Below are 15,475 nucleotides of genomic sequence, written 5' to 3'. Positions count from 1 at the left end.
AATTTTGCTATTTCCTTCAAAATTTCGTCACAAGCGTATAAAAAATTTTCAGTTTTGCCATTAATCCCCGATAAAACACAGACGAGGAAATTTGCACTCGACAAGTGGAAAAAATGTCAGAAAGGAAGAAAACGATCGATGACTGACCCATTATTAGTGGAAACTCACCGCTCTATAGCAAGCTCTCTCGACCTCGAATTGGTTAATATCCTATGGCAAGGAGAAATTGGGACATGTGGCGATAAGAAAGTATTGTCTGTGATGTGTTTGCAACCAAATTGCGATCGTGAAACTGTCTGGGGCGTGGTGCCTGTGGACGAAGGGGACAATCCTGAACGATCGAGACGTTTGAAAGTTTGACGATCGAAGAAAAAAAAAAAAAAAAGGAAAAAAAGAAAAAGAAAAAGAAGAAAAGATTGGAAATCATAGAACGCTTACAAAAACAAAACGTGTACAGCTTGTACAGTAATTTGAAACGCAACACAAGTGCTTGAGCGCTAATATATTCGTTGATTTATTGAACATCTCCAATGCAGCATGCTTTATTTTGCAGCTGAGACTGTCGACGGACGAGCCTCCGATAATTTCAACTGCAAGAACCCAAGCCGTGAAAGCGAACCCAAGCACTTTAGTTGCGTTCTCTGCTTGGGTGGTCCAGCGTGTTTAAGTCTTCTGATACCGACAACCACAACTTAAGTTATCCTACTTAAGATTCGGTTCCTCTCCGATCCCTCAAGCAAAGGACAAAACTACACTGACTCTGAGTCACTAGACAGCTTAAAAATACCGGAATTCACCTTTCTTCCCGAGTCTCTCTTTTCTCACCCAGTCGGCGGGCGCTGGCGGCGGAATAGCGTGCGTCCGATGAGTAGCTTCAGGTCCTGGACTAGTGCTGGTCCTCTCTATTTCGGAATCCTAAAATCAATGAACTTTGCTATAAAGCCATGGAACGATAAGCCACCCGATCTAACCGTTTTAGTTTCAATTTATATGTAAACGATTATCAGAAAGCAATTCTACTGGTAGATAATTATAGTAGTGGTAACACACCGCGTTTGGTAACGGTAATTACTTTTCAACCGAGTTTTCACAACCATTTCCGCGTAATTGCGTTTCTTTGAGAGCCACAGAGAGGCCGCAGAGTGACTCTCACCTCGTAATTATAGCCGTGCCCCTGTCGCGGGTATCGGCTCGTGTAGAGAGGATTGTTGAAGACGTCGTTGTCGTTAGAATGGGATGGGTTGTGGGGCGTGACGATGGTGTGCGGCACGTGCGCGACCTGCCCTCTGGAATTCCTCGCCTTCCACCATTTCCTGCTATCGTCGAGAATCTCCAGGTATTCGCCTCTGACAACCGTCAGCTCCTTGTCGTTGTTCGCCGTCCTCGGGTAAGTGACTTGCACGATCTTCGCGTGTCTGGCTACCAGATCGTCTAGCCAAGCTTCCTGCGCCCTCTCCATGCCGGTGGTCCTCGGTGTTCTTTCGATCGAGTCCACCGATATGTCGCTGTGCGCTCTCGTTTGATCGACCACTCTTTCTTCCCTGGCGTACAGCTCCGAGCCGGTCCCGTAATTTCTATCGAAGTACTCGTTACCGGCACGCTCCTCCCTGCTCTCGTACTCCAAATAATCGCTGCTGTAATGCGACTCGTCCACCTCTCGATGATTATAGTACGGATCGTTCTGTTGTTCAGGGAGTTCGTCCCTCTTCTGTTTGTCAGCGTTCAACAAGGAGGCCAAATGATCGTGGTCCCTGTCCTCCGGTATTGGATACTCCGGCGACCAACCGTCCATGAAGATGGGATGGTACGGAGGGACGTGGCCCTTCCATTGGTCGCGCGGTATCAGCCACGTGTCGCCAAGTGAATGCCAAAGCTCCGTCTCTTTGCTGGTGACGCAATTAATTAACAAATTCACCGCCTCTCTGGTCAATAACGGCGACACCACTTTGCTCGGCAGGTTTGGATCGTAGTTAGTGTCGTGGGACGCGTCCACGATCAAGGCCAACGGCGTGAACAAAAAGTGGACCAATTCGGGGGCGTTGGGGTCGTGAATGTGAGCCTTCAGCTTAGCCAGCAGATTGAACGACAATTTGAACTTTTGGAATATGTCGATGAACTCCATCTCCGGAGGTGGTTTCGCCCTCATTGTCAGCATCCCGTCACCCAGATTCCTCTTCTTCGACTTCCGATTGCGCCGCCGGCGTTCCAGCTCCTTCGAGGCGGCCGCCGCGTGTTGCAGACGCGCGATAAATTTCTCGATGTCGTCGAAACAATGGTTCAGGATGGTCACGTCGCGTTCGTATTTCTCGGAGGACGTCGAGGAGACTTCGTCGTTGTTCTCCTCGCGAGATATATCGTTTTGGCCGTCGGCTGTAACGCGGAGAACGAACGTGTTAAACTACTGCCATTCATGAAATATTCAAGAAAGAAAGAAAGAAAGAAAGAAAGAAAGAAAGAAAGAAAGAAAGAAAGAAAAACAAAGACAACGAAGGGAAGAAAGAAGAGGGAAGTGATGGGAAGAACGTGCGTACCATTGTTAGCGTTAAAGGCGGACACCTGTTCCCGGACGTTAACCCCGTTCAAGGGTGGTTCCGGCGGTGGTAAAGTAGGAGGCGGTGGGATACGACCTCTTGGACCTCTTGGCGAACCGCCGGGCACCAGTTTGCCCATTTGCAGCATCTTTAGATCCTCGACGAGATCCTGGGCCGAGACACTTTGACACTGGAATATATGCATTTCTGCCCGTTGACCGGAGCCGCTGTCATCCGCCACTGTGAAGACGAGAATGTTGTTATACATCTCCATAGGGTCCCTCGACGTGAACGCGGTCGGTTCCTGTATCAACGAGGCTGGGAATCGCTCCATGACGGCCTGCATACGAATTTATCAACGATGCATTAAGTGAAATTGCCTCGGGACTAGTTACGTTAAAGTAATTTCACAAATGTTCCACTTCGTTCGTCTACGGTAACTACGCAAGCTAGCTACTCTATATGGTTCTTCTTCTTTCTTTTTCTTTTCTTTTTTTTTTTTTTTTCTTTTTTTCTTTTACTGAAAAAAAAATCAGTGACAAATTTTTACCCCCGTCTCGTTGTCCATGATCAGCACCCAATTCCGTTCAAGACGGAGCTGCATCTTTTGGCTCCAAATGCCGTTACTCTTCTCCAACTGCAAAAGTCGCCGCATACCGTCCGCTGGATAAACAATACCGGTTTCCTTCGTGACCGTGAATGTGGCCAAATGCTCCATCATGTACGTCGGCTCGGAACTGCTCACGCGGCCGCCCGATGTGCTCGATGGACCACTCGATCCTCCGTCTGATTTTATTGTTGTTAATCCGTTAAAATAACCATCTCGTTCAATTACCACTCGAACGTTTTCTTATGTATGCCAATTTTATGATAAACGTAAAATGTTGAAAAGTAAAGAATCATGCACAGAGAGACACGTGTAACTTAAAAAAAGAAAAAAAAAAAATAGTACAACAAGCACAGGTGCAATTTTACAATCTTGTCGAGTTTGAACGATGAAAAAGTGACGCAGTTACCTTTGTTATAGGTGGAAGGACTGTGCCCACTGTTGTAATACGGCATTGTTGGCCAGATAATCGCTCACCCTTTATCTGCAACAAACGATAAATGTCCCAAAGAAAAGATCGGTACCTCGATATTCCATAAATATATACGATGTAAATAAATTTTGCATTCGAAACATCTACGATCGATTTTCTTACGTTGTTATTGGCTATTCGCTAATTATGACGACGTCACAAACTGTTTGCCAAGTGTACGGGTTTAACAACTTAATGACAGACTCTGGCGATACTCGCACGTCGCCGTATCGCATCCGGCTACCGGGTCATGAGGACCATACTTGGCGGCACGAAAGCCTGCTCGCAAACCAAAGTGAAATTCCAACGAGTCTAATTCGCTCACCAGACATGTCGAGAATTCCTTTCGCGTGCCTTCCACTTATCGAACCTTAGCGTCCGAAGAGAGGTGAGATCCCGCGGACACAATGGGCCAATAAATATTATTCATTGACAAAAGGCTTGCTTTTGCAGAAACGCAGCGTCAAACGCGAGTCGTGTGGCGCCAGGATGCACAGACGAACGAAAAATATTCGCCGTGTACCCGTGGAAGAATTCCAGAAATCGAAGAAAAGATCGCTACCAAGACTTGGGAAAACACATCCTCTCGCCGATTTCTTTCGATTTCTTCGTTTATTTTCATTGATTTTCGATTTACTTGCACAAACTTATTTCTCTTCCTCGCAAGAATATTGCAAACGTGTACTGCTTAATGTTTCTTATTCGTTAAAAGGTTATCCTGAATCGCGTGCAATTTCTATTACGTTATTTTTTACTATTTTCATTCTGCGGAACGTGTCGTGGCCCGGTATGAATGGGTTTCGTAGTCATTCTAGTTTCTATTTGCGTTTCTCGACGTTCCTAACGTTCCATTACAGTTGTACTACGTCAATTTTCGATGGAACATCGAGGGAAATTTATATCCAATCTTTTTTCCATTAATGTTGGTTAAATCTTTCAAACAGACGGAATTTTTTCACCGAATTTTTCATTTGTCTATACCTGAATATATCGTGATATTATGTAGAATTTGATATTATGAATAATGTAGATAATGATATAACATAATAATATAGATATTATAATAAATTCTATTTATAATATATATATATATATATTTATTATAATATAATAATAATAATAGATATAATAAATTCTATTTATAATATATATAAATTTATTATAATAAATTCTATATATAATATAAATAATAAATTCATAATATAGATATTATGAATAATGTAGATAATGAGTGGATGAAATTGGACGATTTACTTCTCATCCCAGTAATATTGAAAAGTACTTGTTACTCTTTCACTCTTTCAGACTACATTACAACATAATAATTATAACATTTTTCTTTCCCATAATTATAATATTCACCGAATCTCTTTCAACTACTTTTCATTTCCATTTTACGAACAGTGGATAAAATATCACATTATTCGACTGGTTACGACTCGCTGTATCTCTCTGCCGCATAAATGCACGAAACAACGTTCCCCGAGTCAGGACAAAGAGAGAAACTACGAAAAACGACTGGACTTTTTTTTTTGCATATGTTACGCACGAGGAATGTGAAATTCTGAAATTTACTCCATGAGAGAAACCTATTTGTTTCGACGGCTCGTTAAACGAGTGTGAACGTCCATACGGGCACTAGCAGGCCAGGTGCTGGATAAAAGCTGTTGTCGATGCGGGCTTGCCGGGGAATTTCGTTCGTAAAGGTCGTAAATTTTCCAGCGAGACGCGTTTGCTCTTCAATAATTCGAAGGAATTCGCGTAACAACGTCGGATAATGTGATATTTTATTGCTGAATAGAGTCCTTTAAAATGGAAATGAAAAGTAATTAAAGAGATTCGTAGAGGATACGGTGAAAAATCGGTGAAAAAAATGTGGACGGTGTATGAATCGAGGACCTAAAGGTGCGTAATCCTTAGGATTGCGTACAATTCTTCACGTGTCTTCACCCGTCCTTGTTTTGGATCGCATGATCGTAAGAACGTTTAAATCCCTCGTGGATCGTCTCTTGTGCAATCGTGATATTTCTTTCTCTCTCGATACGATACCTCTACAATTTCAAGATCAGATGTCGAAATGAAATGTCAATTAATCATCGAACAGCGTTTATTTAATTGAAAAAGGTGTCTCGTAGAACGGGACTCGAAAATAAGTACTTACGCTACAACACCTTTTTTTAGTCCAACTGAAAAGATGTTTGCGTTCTTTTCGACAGGTTTCCAGTATCGGCCGGGCAACTGATCTCGCGGACCATAACGAGTGACCGAACAACAACCGTATACAATAATTCGTCGCTATCTTTTTCTTTCTTGAACTCGCCGGTATGACATCACTGGATAGAAATTATTGATTAGTAATATTTATTATTTGTTTTCGCCTGGTTTGTACTTAAATGTGGTTAAAACTGAGGAAAATATTGCAATTTTGGGGCAAAAGGAACGTGCGTGGTTTGCGACGATCATTCCAGCGCAAAAGGTTAATTAACACGTTAGCCAGATTTCCACGCCGGGTCGCAGCTACATAAGTAAGAGAGATTTTCGAATGTTAAACTGGTGGAAGGAGTTGGATACGGTCGTGTTGTGCATGTACCGAACTCCTTATTTCAAGATGGAGCACGGAGTGTTCGATCCCGGTCATTCCGGTTTTTCTCTCCCCAGATGGGACGCAATGGGACTACGGTAAAAGCGGCGAGAATGTAATTAATATTCGAAATCTGAAACGTGGAAACGATGCTGATTCCTGGCGTTGCCCGTGTGGATAAAAGCGTTCGTACGTTCGGCGAATGCTTTCACTGTGCGTGCCTGTCGCTGAGATTAGGTATGCTGGGAATCCGCATAACGGAGAAGGTAGTATTGTTACACGCGTTTCCTATCAACTGTAACGATGTTATTTCCAAGTGCCTAAGGAGTCAAGTATCTAATCTTTAATAGCGTAGAACGAAAAAACCAAAAGCAAGAAAAAAAAGAAAAAAGAAAAGAAGACTTATCCTCCACGTTTCGTACTTTCGTAAATGCTTGATCTGATTCAAACAACCCGCCAGTTTTTATTAGTTGTTCGAACTGATCCTCCACATCGTCAAGGCCTAAATGGATATACGTTTTCATGCAAGCAATTTAAGCGCTGGAAATGAAAAAAATTGCCATGCACGTTGACAAATTTTTATCCCAAAATTGCAATATTTTCTCAGTTTTAAGTATGATTAAATATATAATATATATAATAATGTTAATAATAATATATTTAATTAATGTTAATTATAATTTATTATTTATAATTTTTATAATTTATATAATATTTATAATATATATTATTTATAATATTTATAATATATATAATGTTATTTATAATATTTATAATTTATATAATGTTATTTATAATATTTATAATTTATATAATGTTATTTATAATATTTATAATATATATAATATTATTTATAATATTTATAATATATATAATATTATTTATAATATTATTTATAAGTACAATTTATAATTTATTATTTATATTTAAGTGTAACCCAGGCAAAACGAATAATAAATTCATTGCTTCTCGATAATCTCTGTCCAGTGATATATACCGACGAGTTTCGGTCACTCGTTACGGTCCGCAATCAGTTGCCAGCCGCGACTGGTCAATTCTCGCGAATCTAATCAAAAGAAAGTGGCCAACTCGAAAACTGGACGTGCACGATTTGGATCGGATTTGGGTCGTGGAACTGTATCGCGATCAGTTGATAGCATTGCGTAACGCCGCGAGAGATACGTGACTCGATAAAAAATCGATTGTATCATCGACGGTGGGAACGTTCGTTCGCGTTTCCTCAAGATCGAGAGCCCCACTCTTTCTCCTTTTTTCTTCTTTACACTCTATCTTCGTCTCTCCCTTCCGCCCCGCGCCGGAATCATACATGCACGTATCTTTTTTCCACGCACGAGCGAACTGACGTGATCTGGTAAATAAGAGCTCTGGCCTGAGCTCCTAACAATCTTCGTTAGAGACGCGAAACAATCTTTTCGCGCGCGATTGTTGTTACCATCGTGATGAATACGTGTAGACGTATGAATAATAAGCTTGGTAAGGCGCAAGGCGATCCGACATATCGACGATTCCCGTTGATCGTAGGTTAGGTTTAAAGCCCCGGAGCACGGGAACGATGGAGCAATTGGCTCCGTGGTCGAAGTCGTAACCGCGATGCAAAGGTGTCGTAACAGCGACCTAACAGCAGCTATGTACGTCGAGAAGGGAAGGGAAAAGGAAGGAAGGTGAGTGTAGGCTTCGTTTATATGCCTCACGATCAAACCTGCATACACATAAACGATGAACAAAAATATCGGTGAAAACGAAATTTCTAGTCGGAAAAATTGTATTTTACAAAGAAACGTGTGTGTTCCACGGATTTGCACAGTAGTTTGTACTGAAAATCGATGATACAATCGCGATTCTTTATAAAATGTAATTTTTTTAGGCCAGAAAAGTGTCTTAAGGGCTAGTGTTTCAATATGAAGAAACTGAATTCTTGATTTTAATCGATTCTCGTTCAAATCTGTTACTCTGCGTTTAGAGACTATTCTAACTGGTTCTTAAAAAAAAGAAAATCTTGAGAATTTGTCCTGAAATTAAAATGAAGATAAACATGGAGTATGAGAAGAATGTACAATCGATGAGTGAAATAATAATCTAGGATACTATGTAGCAGTAAACAGTGGAGAATGCTGTTTACTGATATTTCACATTTTATTCACCGGTTATACCAATTGGCATTTCAAACGAAAGTCACGTTATCTATCGAAAGTGTGTATTGGTAATGATCGCCAGAGCACAAATGTATTACACTTTTAAGTATATATCCAAAGAAATAACCCAAATAAAGATTTTATTCGTAATATAAATTCTCAACTATTACAGATCAACTATGACAACAAGTGCCAGAAAATATATTCAGAACTAGACCTTGGTTTCGACATATTAGATGGTCACTGGCCCTAGAACATTGAAGCTGAATGTCCACCATTAAGGATGTAAGACGGAGCTCCACAACACGATATCGCCTGTGGCGCCAAAATCCTGCCACATCATCTCATCAACACGGAAGAATTTCAAAAAAGAGAAAACAAGAACGTGTTCATTTTGTTTTCTAAAAATACCGAGGTAACGAGTCATTCTTCCTGTACAACAGAAATGCCTGATTGATGCTAAAGAGAGATACTAACGTTCTAGCTACGGTTCACACGCGAAATTTATCGTCGAAGATAAGAGGCGGTGGTTGAAAGTTTCCTCGAGCTGAAAAATCGTGAATGGAAAATTCTTGGAGGATTCCTCGCTAGGGAATTGAATTATGTAAATTTCCGATTCGACACGCAGGGGAAAAAAAAAGGAACGTCGATCCGAGTGTCCTTTTGGGAATTCTCGATTGCGCGTCGACGCGATTGAAACGCACGAGGAAAAAAAAGACGAAAGGAGCGTGCTACGAGGCTTGGAGACATTTACAACCCCGCGACAAATATACAGTATATAATTGCTTATGGATGCGGACACGCCCTGAGAGAAAAATTCAGCCGGGGAATGCGCTGAAGTAACCACGTCCTTGACCGTACTTGACGGAAACGGCATTCAACCTTCCGATGCGTTCCTCTCCGTCGTCCAAGATGGAATTCTACAGCGAGGCGAGATTGTACGCCAGCTAAATGCCGCGCTCGAAACTTTTATTCGACGGCTGTCTGAAGAAAATTGAAGGAAGATCGGGAGAATTCTATTGTTAAAAAGTGTAATCAAGCTGTGCGGATCATCTAGCGTTTCGTCCTTTCAAATTTTAAGTAATGCAACGAAGAATTATCTTTGTAAGTTTCTAGTACTTTCTAGTACTTTCAAGTTATGCCAGGTATACGAGCAATTGTGTAATACAGGCAAATTACCCCAAGAGTATCATTTGCTTCACCTGGAAGCGGAGATGCACGATGGAAAAAACTGACTTGCAACGCGAAGTCCAAATGATAGGAGAAAAGTACGGAAAGTCTGACATTGTTGCAAAATTTTATTTCGTTAACTGGCCATTGTTGTCTCTGTGAATTTTTGATAATATATAATCCCATAGGATTGTGTTGTATCTTATCTCATGGTCAGTTGACAAAACATTATTATAACCTCGTTTCTTTAGTTACGTGCTCTAGTGATGAATCTGTTGGTTGATCGCACGTATTCAATTCGATAAATCTCAATCGAAAAAAAAAAAAGAAAGTTGACATTTTTGAAAAATTCATTCTGCATGGGCCACTTTCATTTCTCCTGCCCGAAGACTTCTCATTTTTTTTTTTCTTTTTCGTATACTCGTAGATTGGGATTCGTGAAAAAGTACGTGAAAAAGGGAAGAAATTCATGCTGTCGTTAAAGTAACTTTCCTTTCGAAATTTATAGGCAGCATCGTAAACTTACATCTTCCCGATTTACTGCGCGACAAAGATTTCCTTTTATTCGTTAGTATGTAGAATATCTCGAGGCAAAGGTTGTTCACCTTTTATGAGGAACTAAGATCCTATGAGCTCATGAATTACATTCCAATTGAGCAGTAAAAAAGTATCTTTTCAATATATTGTCTTCTTTAAGAAGTTTCGAGAATTTCAATTCTTCCAATGTGAGCAAGATACGAACGCCTGACATATATATATATATATATGTGTTCATTTCACATACGTAATTTTATATATGCAATATCATAAAATCATTCCACGAAGACGGTATCAAAAACTGGCGAGCATAACAATATCCAATTAAATCGAACGAAGATAAAATATAAAATAGATACAATCTGAAAAGGCTAAAGAACGATTTTAGGATTTCTTGCTAAATTAATCATTGTTTGTGTAACAAATAATAAGAAAACAAAGTTTAAAAATGCATTATCAGCCTGTAAAGTATTGAACATCTTAAAAGCAAGATTATTATTCAAAAACATACACTGTATTGACTCTCGACTATACTATAATCGTAGGTCGAAACACCTGTCATACAATCTATAAAACTAGGTCAAATTAGATCAACTTAATGAGACCGTATTCGTCGATAGTAATATTTTTTAAAATATTAAATCACCGTCTTTATTTCAGTGGTTGAACAATAGATCAACGAAAGAAACCAATAGTTGATCATGGATCAGATTAATTAGCAAAAGTACGTCATAAAGGCTGTATTAGGGAGATGATAATTAGATAACTCGTGATTTCTAAAATTTCATTAATGACATTTCAAGAGGATTGTGGCATCGAAGCTTTTGGAGAAAACGTCAGTTTGTGGAAGCACGAGAGAGAAATACCTGCTGAAAATAAATATATATCGCGTATCGTTATGGCGGGTATGAGCATTGAAAAAGTGGAAAGAAAGTTGCCAATGCGCCTCGCATACCTACTGATCTGCCGGTCGCGAACAAGTTTCGCAGTGAATGGACCGAGCGAATGAACTTTTCACTCACTTGCATCCACGGACACGGATTAATCTCGATTAATCGTAGCTTCGTAACTATGGTGATATCTAGCTGACGAATATATATTTCCCACGCATTTGTCGCGAAGTGATTACTTCCACAAGATCAAAGTCTCTCGTTGCGCGTTGACGAGATTTTCAGGTAACTTCCAGTAAAGAATTTTGCAGCGGCTCTTCAAATTAAATGCGATTACTGCTACTCGATGTTACGACTATCATTTTCAAAACAAGCTCGATGTTCCTGCGTTTCTCAAATTCATCGCGCAACGTCACGCGAAAATGATATGTTTCTGTGGGTGTAATTAATCGTAAACGATCGTACACGAGTTACAAACACTAGAGACACAGTTTGTTTTACAGAGTTACTGATTATCAGAATTGTGGATACGCGTGAAAATATTTTTACGAATATAATTTAAAAAAATGGGGCATATAGGTTTTTCCATTTTACGAAATATTACAACGAGTACTGTACTTTGAGTATTTCATAAGGTAACAAAGGACATTGATAAAATCAGCGTCTTTTTATTACATTCCACATAGGAATTCCGTGCATTCCTATACCTTCAAATTGATAAATACTCAGAAATCCAGTAGTTTGTTGATTACGAAAGAAAGAAAACGTCGATAAATGATAAAAACTGTAAAAAGCCTAATTTTAATCGAAGAACTTAGTATGTGCGATTATTATGAATGACAAAAGATTACGCGATTGCATTCCCCCCCCCCCCTTTCTTTTTTTGCTTTAGGTATCGAAGGTCATTCGATGGAATATCGGTGCACGCAATGTACGGTAAAATATTTGCAATTTATGTCATGGCGGTCATAATCGATATACGTAGGTATTTAGGTAGGCGTGAATTACAGGTGATTGCTGGTGTGGTCGCGATGCCATCGACATCTTCAATGCATCCTCGAGCATTAAGGGATTGGAACAATCCTGACATTTTATTCGAATTCTATGTTCTTTTTTTTTTTCCTCACATATTTTTGTGGATGTCTAATTATTTGTGTTTTATTTTTATCCTATATGTTACAGAGGAGAAAGGAATGCGAATTATGTATTCATGTTATTCACGGATGAAAAACAAGTACCGTAAAAACTTGCGAAATAGCCCGTGTAATTGCGTTTGTACATCAGCTATCTCGTTGATAAGAAATTTTGTGCGAGACGTACGATTTAATGCGAACGCAATCTTATTGAGGACAATTGTATTTGAAATTCGAGAACATTATCGATTAACGATAAACGTGGTGGAATTGCTCGAGTCGAGAGAATGTCTATTGGAAATGTCATGGGCGGGGGACCTTACAAAACGACGAAGAAACATTTACTAGTCCTCTTCATTTTCATCATCGTTGATCCCGTTATTTATATTATTTAACAAAAACGCAAGAGGTATTGCTTTATGAAGATTGTGTTAAAACCATTAGCGACAAGAATAAGAAATTAATCCTAAAGGAGGAAAATAGAGCCAAAACGATGAATCACTGCGACTCAACGTGATAGTGATAACGTCATACAGATATTTACTACGATTTACAATTGCACACGATGCGTACTTACATAAAAGAAAAAAAAAAAAAATTACGCACAGCGAGTCAAAATTATTAGTCTCATTTGGTAACATTCGCGTAGTTAACATCGCGATAATTACGCGCTAAATTTTCATGGTGACTTCAAAGTGTCATTTGCATAAAAATTCCTTCGGAGCACAGTGACTGAGACGCAAGAATCTTGCGGCGAGATAAAGTCATCTTGTGGTTCTGCATTGTTTATCGTACAATTGTGCAGCCGCGAGTTGTTGCGTTTCGATCAAGCACCCAGTGGAAATAAAATTTTGTATCGAATCTTTCTCTTAGAGGTATACGTTACCGAGTACATCGACGCGCGCATCTTCCTCTTAAAGGAGGAAAGATCATCAAATTTCATGAGATAATCAATTCAAAATACAAATGTGTGTCAATTAGAAGAAATTCGACGGCACATTGTAGCGATAGCAGGATTTTTCTTATTGAAATCCGTTACCGTAACCAGACACGGAGTATATATAGATATATATACATATACATCATACATATATATATATATACACATAGTATGTATGCCGTGCGTTGATTATCATTGGAGACGTAGAGCAACAGGTGTGACCACGACGCACGGATTCTCTACGGGGAGAAATCCACGTCGATGTACTCGGTACAATGACTCCAGTCAAGAAATCATTTCCATAAATACCTTGACAGCAGCGTTTCACCAAGTCCGCTGGATTCCTCTGTTCCGCAGTTTCGGATCCGTACGGAACAATTCGAAGAATATAAAAGAAATCACAGCTCGCGCGGACGTAAGGGAAACTGTTTCACAACGGTTTTACTTACCTATTTACAAAATTTTCACGATTACGCACGCACTAAAAGAAGAGGAAAGAGAAAAGAGAAGGAGGAGAAGCTTTCGGCAGAGAGCCAGGTGCCGACCATGCTCGACTGGAAATGCTGAACGACTACCTGATTGCTCTTCGCCTGTTTGCCTCTTACCTGTTTTGCCCAGGTACATTCCTGATGCGTACTCTCTCATTGGCTGAATCGTTACCTATGCAACATGGCGGTGAGATCTAACGGAATCAGATATTTTCAAGAGAACGAGGATATTGTAATTGAGGTATAATTGGCTGATCGACAAGTAATTGATGTCCATCGATGCTACAATCTTCTAAATTGCACAGCGGAATGAAATAAAATTGAAAGTTGAAAAGCAGGGCTGCCAAGATAATAGAAAAAAGAGACTAAAAAAGAATGAAAAATTATAATTTGAGAAAAGTTTGATAGCTTTAATAACAAGCCGAGAGAATTATTTGTAATAATTATACATTACAAATATTTCGGTTTTATTGTAATAAAACAATAATGAGCAAATTGTTCAGCAGTTGATTTATATGATCTTGGAAACTCCATACGATTCACTGTAACAACAGAAAAGTTTTTTAAATTAGACATTTATACATATCAATATTAGATACAAAATGAAATACATAAATTAATACAAATCTAGCAACAGTTAAATTGTAAATATTGAAAGGTATATAATAAACGCTTGCAGCATTAAAATTATTTATTCACAACAATCATTTGTTAGATTACATATGAATAAAACTTAGAAATCCTTTTTCTACATATGTTTATTCGCTAAATTTCATTGCGATGTTCAAATTTTATTTTAACAGAAATTATATTAAAACATTGTAGTCTTACTACATGTAAATATTGAAAGGTTATGTATCATTTTCATAATCTTTTGGATTCTTGCGGTGTAATTTTTTATTTTCCTCATCTGCCCATTCCATTATCACATAAGATACAAGGAAGACTGTAACGTAAAATGAAACATCTTAATAACTAAGAACTAGGTAACTGCAATGTAAAAATCTACAACTACTAGGTTAAGATTACTAATTAATTATAATTAATCATACAACTATACTGGTGAGATTATTGCTTAATTAATAACTAATAAGAAATACTTACAAGGTGCAATGTGTAGAATATATGATCTGCACTTCCTTATAAATCGTCCAAGGGCTTCGCCTGTTCCAGCAAAAGGACTTTGTTCATATGGACTAAGACGGAAAAATGTAACGCCAGTTATTCTTTCAAGCTGTCCAAATTTCTTCCCCATTTTGCTAAAAAATTATTTTGATCTTTTAGAACATGAATAAACGAACATAACCAAGAAATAGAATAAACGTGAAAAAACGTCATTACAAATTTTATAGATAAAATTTTTAGAAACGAACTTTACTCACTTCGATTATTTTTTAAAGATTAATAGTTACTCATTAAGTGTAAAAAGCTATAGGCAATTATTTCAAAATTATGTAACTTACATAATAAATTAATCAGAATCTACCGATGTGGAACGTTCCAAACTCACAAATATCTACCTCTAAAATATATTTGCTAGATGGCATGTTTTGTCGTCTGCACGTTAGAGCGCCAAATTGAAATTATGATATACAGTACAAATTCGTATTAATATTAATACATTCGCGTAGTATAGATATTCATATTAGAATTACGTTCTATGTAATAATAAAAATCATTATTTTTTTTCACGAACAATTTTGTGTAGAATATATTACTTGAATGTAAATATATCACAATACGTGTTTCTTAATTTTTGTCAATTATCAATTTGATATTTAATATAAGGGAATAAAATCAAACCATATAATTAATCTGTAAAACGGTTGTGGTTTTTCATTTTTTGTTTTATATTTCTAAAATAAGTAATTAAACTTATGTAATGAAGATAAATACTAGCACTTCATAGGGAATTTTTGTTTTTATTTGTCCTTGTACTTGCAACTTCGGCTTGGGTCTTTCTACAGTTCAAA

At 38.4% G+C, this 15,475-nt stretch overlaps 2 protein-coding genes across 8 annotated transcripts; both read right to left on the bottom strand.

Annotated features, from left to right (window-relative positions):
* Nucleotides 1-374: 374 nt before the first annotated feature.
* On the bottom strand, nt 375-13,603 carry LOC122539004 (epidermal growth factor receptor kinase substrate 8). Of its 4 annotated transcripts, none has more exons than XM_043673588.1 (7): nt 13,464-13,603; nt 7,477-7,481; nt 3,548-3,610; nt 3,082-3,317; nt 2,532-2,871; nt 1,154-2,370; nt 375-915 (listed from the first exon to the last, which is right to left on the bottom strand). In XM_043673588.1, the coding sequence occupies exons 3-7, from the start codon at nt 3,591-3,593 to the stop codon at nt 778-780; spliced, it is 1,977 nt and encodes a 658-aa protein (XP_043529523.1). In that variant the 5' UTR covers nt 3,594-3,610; nt 7,477-7,481; nt 13,464-13,603; the 3' UTR covers nt 375-777. The 4 variants fall into 4 exon arrangements, with proteins under 4 accessions (XP_043529523.1, XP_043529514.1, XP_043529508.1 ...); XM_043673579.1 differs by having other exon boundaries at nt 13,324-13,601; XM_043673573.1 differs by lacking the exon at nt 7,477-7,481 and having other exon boundaries at nt 3,548-3,622; nt 13,464-13,602.
* A 575-nt stretch (nt 13,604-14,178) lies between these two features.
* Nucleotides 14,179-15,074, bottom strand: LOC122539034 (cytochrome b-c1 complex subunit 8). Of its 4 annotated transcripts, none has more exons than XM_043673609.1 (3): nt 14,966-15,074; nt 14,607-14,761; nt 14,179-14,448 (listed from the first exon to the last, which is right to left on the bottom strand). In XM_043673609.1, exons 2-3 carry the CDS (start codon nt 14,755-14,757, stop codon nt 14,354-14,356), a joined length of 246 nt encoding a protein of 81 aa, XP_043529544.1. In that variant the 5' UTR covers nt 14,758-14,761; nt 14,966-15,074; the 3' UTR covers nt 14,179-14,353. The 4 variants fall into 4 exon arrangements, with proteins under 4 accessions (XP_043529544.1, XP_043529572.1, XP_043529553.1 ...); XM_043673637.1 differs by having other exon boundaries at nt 14,989-15,035; XM_043673618.1 differs by having other exon boundaries at nt 14,885-14,995.
* Between the last annotated feature and the right edge of the window lie 401 nt (nt 15,075-15,475).

This window comes from Frieseomelitta varia, unplaced genomic scaffold, assembly GCF_011392965.1.
Source record: "Frieseomelitta varia isolate USP_RPSP 00005682 unplaced genomic scaffold, Fvar_1.2 scaffold_1021, whole genome shotgun sequence".
In the NCBI taxonomy this organism is placed as follows: domain Eukaryota; kingdom Metazoa; phylum Arthropoda; class Insecta; order Hymenoptera; family Apidae; genus Frieseomelitta; species Frieseomelitta varia.
Note: the sequence above shows the minus strand (reverse complement) of the source record. Positions and strands in the feature narration are given on the sequence as shown.